The sequence below is a fragment of the Papilio xuthus genome, unplaced genomic scaffold (assembly GCF_000836235.2).
Source record: "Papilio xuthus unplaced genomic scaffold, Pxut_1.1 DF827680.1, whole genome shotgun sequence".
Taxonomy (NCBI): domain Eukaryota; kingdom Metazoa; phylum Arthropoda; class Insecta; order Lepidoptera; family Papilionidae; genus Papilio; species Papilio xuthus.
The window spans coordinates 4,409,924-4,420,418 of record NW_013530969.1 but is presented as its reverse complement, the minus strand read 5'-3'; the positions used below and the strand labels follow the sequence as shown (position 1 = coordinate 4,420,418).

The 10,495-nt window shown below is 32.5% G+C and overlaps 2 protein-coding genes across 2 annotated transcripts in view; both read right to left on the bottom strand.

The window, feature by feature from the left end:
* Positions 1-1,032: 1,032 nt before the first annotated feature.
* GSTz2 (glutathione S-transferae zeta 2) lies at positions 1,033-6,554 on the bottom strand. Its single transcript, XM_013311802.1, has 5 exons — positions 6,532-6,554; positions 5,344-5,527; positions 2,597-2,715; positions 2,176-2,393; positions 1,033-1,178 (listed from the first exon to the last, which is right to left on the bottom strand). Exons 1-5 carry the CDS (start codon positions 6,535-6,537, stop codon positions 1,055-1,057), a joined length of 651 nt encoding a protein of 216 aa, XP_013167256.1. The 5' UTR covers positions 6,538-6,554; the 3' UTR covers positions 1,033-1,054.
* A 1,724-nt stretch (positions 6,555-8,278) lies between these two features.
* Positions 8,279-10,495, bottom strand: part of LOC106117467 (uncharacterized) — a 32,313-nt gene continuing 30,096 nt past the window's right edge. The window contains exons 2-3 of the mRNA XM_013311801.1: positions 9,726-10,473; positions 8,279-8,595 (exon numbers count right to left, since the gene is read on the bottom strand). Of these exons, the coding sequence (XP_013167255.1) occupies positions 8,387-8,595; positions 9,726-10,473 (957 nt within the window). The 3' untranslated portion in view covers positions 8,279-8,386. The remainder of the gene's footprint in view (positions 8,596-9,725; positions 10,474-10,495) is intronic.

Here is a 10,495-nt window from a genome sequence, read left to right as displayed (position 1 = left end):
GAATTGTGAAATTGTTTTCTTCAAATAAAAACATGAGCTCACAAAACTTCCGTCTCCGATAAACATAAAATCTATACAATTAAAAATGTAATAGAATAAACAAGCTTATTCTTTTTTTAAAAACTGATTTAAAGTGATGATGGGTGACTTAGGAGTTAGACATTCGATTTGCAATCTATAGGTCTTTGGTTCGAATCCCGCCATGTACTAAATAATGTGTTTTTCGATTTACATATGTCTATATATCTAACGCTCTAACTGTGAAAGAAAACAGCGTAATGCAGCCTGCCATCTGCGATGGAATTCAGAGATATGTGTGAAGTCAACCAACCTGCAGTAGGCTAGCGAGGTTGACTATGGCCTAGTCACACCTACCTCAGGGTAGGCTCCGAGCCGCTCAGTGGGGTCGTATAGTGAATTGATGATGATAGTAATTACAAAACTGTAGCTGATTTATTTCGTATTAGGGAACGTACATACTACTCCACTACATAGACATATTTTGACCTTTATAGATACTCCATTAGTGAAGCTAATTGCTCGGAATTGTTAAATGTTATCAGAGGGTGAGCGCAAGTTGCGTGGAAGTGGTGAACTTGTATCATTAGTTGGCATCGCACCATCGTTCCTGCTGAATCAATTACAGTAACAAAGCGTTAGGATGTTAAGCACGTAGTTACCTAAAACTAGGTCAACCTTGACACGCCAACTAACGGACCTAAAACGATCTAGTTTGTGCCAGCCGAATAAACATAAACTCGCTATTTGTACTGGAACAGATCGACTTTTGTTTTATATCGTTTTGAATATTGAATGGCAAGTACCACACAAAAAAAGCTTTATAAGTTAATGTGTTTTTCAACACTATATTCTACTATTGTGCAAAATTTCATCAAGATCCGATGTATGATAGAAAGATTTACCCCGGATTTCCACTAAAAGAATAAATATATTGGCCTTTAATACCCGGTTAAAGGTTGAAATTGAATAGAAAAGGATGAAATATTGCTGAAAATAAAACACATTGAAAAGTAAGATACGTATATATTTTTATTTATAATCTAATTAATTTCTCAGATTTCACGATCTCTGGATGTGTTTTCTTAAAAACGTCTTCCTCTAACAGAGTTTTATAGATTTTGTGAAGTATCGGGTATTTATTCAAGTCCAGAGCGTGCCTGAAATAATATATTAAAAACCTTTCAATCAAAAAAAATTCAAAATCGGAGCACCAGGGGCGGAGTTACGCGGTAACACACATTAAAAAAAATACAGACGAATTGATAACCTCCTTCTTTTTGAAGTCGGCTAAAAAATAATTTGATATAGCAAATACATATAGTATATGTTGAAGCATAAAAATAACATAGATTTAATCCTAAAATAATATTTATCTTGTAAAAATTTTATTTTCGGTAACTGGCTTTCGACGTTATTTCTGGCCGATATCTTAAATTGATACATGATATCTTTTAATGCATATTAATAAAATTCCTTCGTAAATTTCCCTCGAGGATATGGAGTACTTTATTATATTAATAACATACATTGCGTAGCGTTCATAAAGATTGTTGGAGGGTGTCGAATAATCGAATTCTCAAGACGTAATGTTGAGGACAAGTTACGTTTTGTAAAATATTATTGGCACTGCCCTCGTGGGCGTTTAAAAGAGACCTTTCGATTAAATATGAGATATCTACTATTAGAAAGACCATTAAGGGCATAAGAAAACTTGCTTTAAACCAGTTAATGCGTGGATGATGATTGTCATCTGTTTCTGTAATTCGAAACACATCATTGGATCTTTAATTTGATATTTGTGTAAAGAAAACAAATTAGAGAGTCATTGAGATGCTTTACTATAAAGTAAAGGATAATTAACGACAGTTTGGTGCACGATTTCGGGTTGAATTAGATGTCTAGCTGAATCCCGCGATTCGGTCTGTGCAAAATTAAAAAAAAAATAATAAGTAATAAAAATAAAAATAAAGCCTATGTGTTCTTCCACACTATGCTCTATATCTATGACCCATGCAGCCGTTCCGGAGAAACCTACAAACAAACATCCTTTCATCGATTTAAACATTCGCATTTATAATATTAGTAAGATGTAGTAGATGATTTTATTTGACCTTATTAAATTATAAAAAATAATACTAATTTATATATATTTACCTGTTTACACCATTATAAACTTGTGGCACTAGACACAGGTCGGCCATAGTCAGCTGGTCTTTGACACAGTATTTGCCTGCGGTTGTTTGCAGCTGATCCTCGATTGTCCTAAGACCTCGCTCTGTCCAGTACTTTGTGAAAGACTGGAACTTCTCTTTGCTTTCAAAGTGACTTCTTAATCCTATGTTTTGTAGCGGTTGGATCCCCGATACTATAGTCTAAGGAACAGAAGTCTGTGCATTAATATTATAATTATACGAAGACGTATTTTCTTCAAAGTTTATTACAAAAAAATATATATATATTTTATTAGTTTGTGTAACCAATTTCTTAATTGAAATTAAACAGAATTATAAAACCTATAGTTGGATTGTTTTGACTTTGAAGTCTTATTAAAGTAGATAAAACAAGTGAATCAAACCTCGCATATCTCTGTCATCCTAGCTCTTAGTAATGGAGTTTTAGGTGTCAATGCTGGATCCGGCCGCGTATCTTCTAAATATTGAAGAATCGCCATTGACTCAACGATAATTGCTCCATCTGATATTTTTAAATGGATACTAATATTAGAAAGGATCATAAATATGTATAATAACCGTGATTATGAAATTTCTGATTTTTTATTATCTTTTTTTAGTCATATGACGGAAACTGCTAGCCATGATCCTCCACCAAATATCGGTCCAGTGCTACCCACATCCAGAATACTTCCGCAACCTTTACGTCTTATCATAATGAATTGTCAGAAAACAACATAAGCAATATATAAACGAAGTAGACATGAACTAAACAAATTAATGTTATTACAATTCATTGTACAATCGGTGACCTAAATAGCGAGCAATTCAGCGTGGCTTTTTCTACGATTCATTAAGTGGAGACGTGTTCGTTAAACGTTGGAGTTATTGACCTATCCATTTGCCGTATCGGCGACGATCATTCAAATCAAACACGATTGTCTGAATGATAAATGGCTTTGGAATTTAAAAATATAAGTATATTTTAGGTTACCTTTCAGTGAATTTCAAACGATATAATACGAATTTAATTAACTAAAAGATATGACAGCATACTTTAGTTTTATAAATATAGGTGATTAACTAGGAAACGACGCAAACATATTACAAAATTCCTTTAATAAGTGTTACTTCAAAGCAAGAAGGGGAGATGATGTTAAAAGACCGTCAAAATCTCATCAAGTTTCCCTTTTTTTATCGTGATTTTAGACATCATTCAAAAATATATAAAGGTGCGTAGAAATTACTTTGTACTTACTAAATAAGTTGAATTTTGACTGCTAATGACGTTGTTAATAATGAACGTAGAGTGGCGCTTATATGGACTATTGTATAACGGGCGATGCGATGATGGCCCATTATGACCCGTAGGCGCTTCAACTATGGCCCATTGTGAGTCAATGACGACAATGACGTCAGCAATACTAAATCACGCAATACCAGACAACCTTTTATTATACACTAATTACTGCACGTGATAAATAATAAATGACATCGTGCTTATACGAGTATCTACTGGTATAAATATAATGGATAAAAATATTGGTTGATATTTTGTTTCTTTTTTATATCAAAAGATAGAAAACTAGCGATCTGCCGCTTGAAATCGCCGAAATAATCAAGCTAACTTTGCCCATAGACATACACGATTGTAGAAGCGCTGTTTACCTTCAACTGAATGAGGAGGGGATGCTCTGAAAGAGAATGTTTTCCCTTCCCATGCATCCCCTCATCCCAAAAATCCACTTTCGCTTCCCATCCTCGGAAGTGGACGAGGACTACAATTAGACGTCCAAGACGCACCATACTGCCTTTTATTGTGAAATAGTAGTGTCTTTGGCTTAGTTGGTTAATTCTTTAAAATTTCTTAAATAGAATGAGTACTGGAAATTTACAAGAGGGTTTTGCGTGCGGTATTAACAAAGAAACCGATTCAGCAAACACTTCAAAATGATAGCCCACTCAATAATGCCGAGACGACATTGTTATTCAAAGCGAAAATCAAAGTTCACGGCGTGATTGTGAATTTCCAATCAATTTAAATCGGATTGGTTTCCCAATTCAAGTTATCGCCGTGAAGGGGAACGGTGACGGAGAAAAAATTGGATTTTGTAGAGTGCTTTCATTTGACGATATGCTGCCGAAGTTAAGAGCTGACACGTTACAAGGAAGCGAACGTAATTCGGGCAAAAGTTCATGGTAAAGGAAAGAAACATGAGATACAAAACGTTCGAAAATTCCAGAACATATGCATACGCGAATCTTTAGGTATACATAAAGGCTTTTATCGAGATGTGAACGTAAGAATTTAGCGATTTAATAACCTTAATATCTATTGGATGTATTTTACGAAAAAATTTCAAAGCCAAATAAGAATTTTCGTTCTCATACATTTTACATTAAATGATATTTTGTCCTCAGATGTTTTTGTTTGAAAAGATTTAATATTCGTGATGTAATCGTGCTTAGGGAATTACTTGCCCTGAGGGCGTGTTTACACGTTTTTCGAAGCACAAAGAACTTATTTGTGAATATAATATGATGTCATAATAAATTGACACGATAAGGTTGTACACACAAAAATGTAATAAATAAGAACATTCTTTATACCAAACAGAATAAAACCAGAATATAAATACCTCTTAATGTTAATAAACCACTGAACTTAAATTAGTAAAATTATAAAGAACTAATAATAAAAATATGATTATACAATGACGTTACAAAAGCTAATGAAGCCTGTATTGCCAGCTAATAAAAACAAAATAAAAAAGTTATAAGTCTGTCGTTGGATCGTTGTTTCGCAAACTGTTAACTTAGTTAGGTCGTGTACACAATGGTGTAATTGTCTCATTAATCGCTTGTGTTTTGTAATCTGCTGGACCTGGGTGCGAATGCAGCCATGTCAATGTGTTTTTCAATTTAATATGTACATTTATCCAACGTTCTTACAGTGAAGGAAAACATCTGTGAAGGGTACCAACCCGTATTGAGTTAGCGTGGCCTAGTCACCCTTAACTTAGGGTAGGCTCCAAGCTACTCAGTGGGACGTATAGTAAGCAGATTATGATGAATTTTTTCTGTCGAAACACCCGTCAAAAAATTACCATACCTCTCCCTATCTAAAAAACAGACAATTTTATTATCATACCAATAACTAGTGCGGGAACCTTTTGCGAGGGGTTGATGGCGCGGTACTGGTCCGTGAGATGGTTCTGCTCTCGCACGATGTCTACAGATTTCTCGTCGTATGGTATACGCTTGATGTATAGTGCAGCGCGCACTCGCCACGAACATGAAGATAGCCAGTACGCGTACAATACAGCTCGTTCAGCCTAGTTGTTATAATGGTGGAAATTTAAATCAAATGGAATTTTCTGTATAGAATAAAATGACAAACGAGTAAGCGTATATCACCTGCCCATTAAAGGACAATGGGCAGGTGATATACGCTTCTCTATCTGTCAAATTTTGACAAGTTGTCATCTTTTCTTGATATGGAAAACGCGGGAATGGAAAGAAGAAGAGAACTAGAACTTAGCCTTTGGCACACATCGAGGGGGTTGATTTCTTTATTCGTCTTAGTTGATTGCAAATTACTGCTACTTAATTGACCAGTATCCACTGTTCGTTGATTTTACGACAGTCTACGTTTACAGTTAAAGAAAGTTTATTTAAAAGAGGTATAAAAATCTATAAATGGGAGAGATCGTTATTTTCTCGGGAAGAAACCGCCTTTGTGCGACACGAAAATGCTTTCGAACAAAGTTAGCGGTTGACCATTTGCGGTTTTCAATTGTGCTTACTCAAGTCGGCTGTTGTAGGGCTGCACCGTCTTTCGTAAGATTGATAATTAAATATTTTTAAATATAATTTATATTCTTTTTATAAAATATAAAACGAAAAAAATACTGGCTGTTAGTTTTATAACTTTAATAAGCAAACGAAGGCTTATGATAAGTATATTAGATTTTTAATTAAATTATTTTTTTTATTTCATAAATGTAAAATATACAGAAAGGATAATAGGTGGTGTGATAATCTCCTTACTCAGCGGTGCAAACATTTATAGTTATTAATTTAATAAGATAATATAGTCAATCAAATAAAAAGAAACGTCGATGAAACTAAAAAGTTAGGTTAGAATGTGTTGTATAAAGCATTTTATTCGGTTTAAAAACTAAAAACACTGCCAAGTTGTTTTATTATCATACATTAAACTTTATGATTGACAGGTTTTATCTTTATCAACTTTAATAACTTGTATCTTAATTTGTATATTTTGGTTTAAATATAAGATATGGGTATACTATGTCTATATAAATTAAAGAGTACTTACCACCATTGTTATTTTTAAAAATGTAGTTTTAACTAAAATTAATTTTTATTACACTATTCACGCTTATTAATTGAAATATTCATTTTATAACAATGATTTTGTAGCTGTCATGTGTCACTGACATATGATAAACCAAACTTGTTTATCAAGTCCTTTCATTGTAATGTATCGTCTTGATAAGAGATGGCGCTTTTTCAAACTTAATTTTACTAATATTACACATGCAAATGTTTAGTTGCATTGATAGATAGATGTTTGTTCGAAGGTATTTCCGGAACGGCTGCATAGATCTCGCTGAAATTTAGAAAAGATGTAGAACATAGTCTGGAAGTACACATAGGCTACTAATTAAGTTTTAATTCCGCGAAACTATTACGGAGTTGCAGGCGACAGCTAGTTAACAATAAAATAGAAACGTTGTGGGTAGTACTAAAAATACGCTATGATGCTGATATACATTTCGTTTATTTACATAACATATTAGGACAAAATGCTCTAAAATATATTGCAATACTTCTAATAATACAGTCACTATTAATGCAAATATATTAATACCACTAATTATTAAGACATTAACCAGACATTAGGAAAGCGTTAAGTATATAATATATTTCAGTAAAATACAATATACCTACAACAAGAAGTAGAACAAATACATAATATTCATTTATTCTGGAATATCACTTCGATATTCGTACGTTTGTGTTGTGTTTGTGTACAAATATTATGTGTACATCGTCAAAATAGATCGCAGAAGTGAAACTAAGGAATAAAAAGAGTAAGTTGAGTTTTTAATTGTAGCCATAAAATATTTTATGAATAAAAAAGTAATTTAACGGTCGCGTTTAGAAATCTGGTATCGAACAGTAAATTTGTCAAAGATCTAATAAAATAATAAAAAGTTTAACAAACCTTTTTAGTTTTTCAAAAACGAATAAAATCAATGTTAATATAAGTAGTATTATGCAGTCTATATTGAGGTTTTGCAATAGTACTGAGGATTATTTAATAGAATTATGATTATAACATGACATTTATTTATAAATAAAACTTAAGATAAACTGAAAAATTTGTCCATTGAATCCAAATAAATGATGCCTTGGATGAAAAGCTAAATAAAAAATTTATTTTCGTTGTAATAATTAAAATTATATTTTAAATTTGGTTATGCCGTGTTACATGTCGAAGCTGGGATTCATTATTCTTGGGTCGGTTAGGTTATCTACGATCTATTGGTACGTTATGTTTCTTAAAATAACTTTCCTACGTTTTATTTTTATTGCTTTTTTCATAAAACAAATTATTATCAATCATTTTAAACACAGATATTATTTACTACGACTTAAAATAATATCAGAAAACATTTTTCATTCTTAATAACGGACGATAAATCATCCTGTATACAATAAAACGCTTTCCAAATTCAAAGATTCTACTAATAATACTTTTTTAAGACTAATTTCAGAATTATTTTATTATTGCCTAAAATTAACAATATTAGGATCTACATTGAGTGTTTTGAAATTGGTCAAAATTATTGTACTGTTTTATTAAATTTATTGGGATAGCGAGTAACGTTAGAATTATTGTTCCTTTTTAACACCCGACACAAAGAAATATAAATAACTTTATCCGTCATGACATTTGCAACGGAAGTATTGTACCCATAATTTAATTTGGCACATCGGAAACAAGACAACTCTATCGTTCGACGTGCCAACTCAAGTATCGGGTACTTTGTTTTTTCAAAAATGTATATATATGAAGATTTTTATGGCTTTCAAGGTCATTCATAATTTACTTTTTGATTTCTTTGTGTCGGGTGTTTACAATTAAGATTTATATGATTGTGTCATTAGCCCCATCGTAACGGTGAACCGGGTGGTCGTATAAACGTAGCCCTTGTTTGTGCGGTTACGATACCGTTTCTATTCGTATCCGGTGATCCGTAGAATGCGTGCAGATGTCGCCTGTGGTGCAATTCGTGTCCCCTGTGAGATAGACTCTGTAGTCGGCTCCATAGAGAGAATATTCGCTTTTTAACCGTCCGCCTATCGGAGTTACCTGAGAAATTTTAAGAGGTTACAATGTTAAACTAATTAGCCACTTAATTAACCCCTTAGTGTAAATAATTAGCAATCAGTATTGTGAAGTGGTAGCAATTCCGCGTTTCGTCTGATGAGTGTATATCCCGGAGGCCTAATTTAGCCCTCTTTCTCTTCCCACCCTTTTTTTATAAGGGAAGGATGGTAAGTGGAAGTGCACTTTCAGGATGAGATAATGATGCATGGAAAGGAAAAATATTTTCTTTCTGTGCATCCTTTCCTCCATCGATTAAAGGTAGGCAACGCATATGCAATTGCGTATGTCTATGGGCAACGGTCACTTCCCAATTTCAGCGATTTCAGGTAGCCGCCCGCTTGTTTGCCACCATATGATATAAAAAAAAATCATCATAGTGCCCTTTTATTTAAAGAGGGTTGTATAGTATGTATTACTTTTTAATTATTTCTTATCAATCGTCGTATCTAAATTCATTTCTTTTTACTTATATCGTAAAATTGGTAATTAAGAATAACACTAGTTCATTATTTAACTTGTTATACAAAAAAAATGTAGAGTTTAATACTATTTCAGAAATGACATTACCTAATTTAATAGTTTTAAACTCTATGGCTGTTACAAGATTTTAAATATATACGAATGCCAATTTATTTGCAATTTCATGTATTGAATATATTCAATTGAATTGTATTCAATTTACAGACGGCGTTGATATAATTTTCGTTCGATCATATACACATTGAACGATAGATTCCATTTGATGTATTTGCTGTAATTTCCATTAGCTACACTATTACTGTCGTCATCACGCAATATTATTGATAGCTTTATTTATGGATATTTTTATATCCTGTTCAGGGATTATGTCACTTAATGTTCATCATTAGTTTGATGAGTTAAATTATGCACAACATTGCCGTTTAGAGATGTTTAAAAAACATTAAGACAAAAATGTACCTCCTTTTTTGATGTTTAAAACTGATAGTTGTGTCATAATGTGTAATATTTTCCATAATGTTTAGTGCTTAGCAATATCTTTGTTTATCTTGTCGATATTGTTTTAATATATAACCTAAATGTATAGTTTGACATCCTTAAATGACTTATTTTAACTGAAATGATTGACTTACCACTTTCAGTTTCAAATAATTCTTCATCGGAAATTTCATTATCATGATTTTTGATAGGTTTTTCTCTCTTTACTTTTACTACGTTAGTGTCAGGATCAGAAAGAATAGAAAGAGCTTTATTATAATTCCTTTCGTTCTTCTCTTGATTGTTTTCAAAAATTAATGGTGGATAGTTGAAATCTTCATTCTTGTCGTTTTTATCGTCTCGTAAGTAACTTAGTTGTACTTTCAGAATTAAAAAGGGGTTAGTTGCCGCTATTATAGTGTCATAAATATTACGATTTCCATCTCCATTATCAAATATTATTTCGTCAGTTGTTAAATCATCAAAGTTATTCATTGATTCAGCGTCGTCTTTTTCGGACTTTAGTTTATCGACTCCTATTTCTTTGTATCGAGTGTGGAGTCGATCCAATTGTCTTGGATAATTATGCCACTGTTCTTTCCTGAATCCTTCGTCATCATAGTTTTGTTCTTTATTCGTATTATCATTGATATCTTTGACGTCTTGGTTACTTGTATCAGGGTACATCGTGTTTATTTCTTTGATAGGAGCTAAATAATCTTGAGATGTTCTTTTGCTGTGAAATATGTCGTTGGTTGTAACATATCTATCACTAAATGTATTGTCGTCTTGTTTGTTATTATACGGTTGTATGTAGTCTTTGTTAAATAATATTGGAAGAACATCGCTCGAAGAGAGAGCTACCGTTGTCAGTATTAATATAGGAAGCATAGATCGGCCCATCTGAAACAAATTTACATTGATT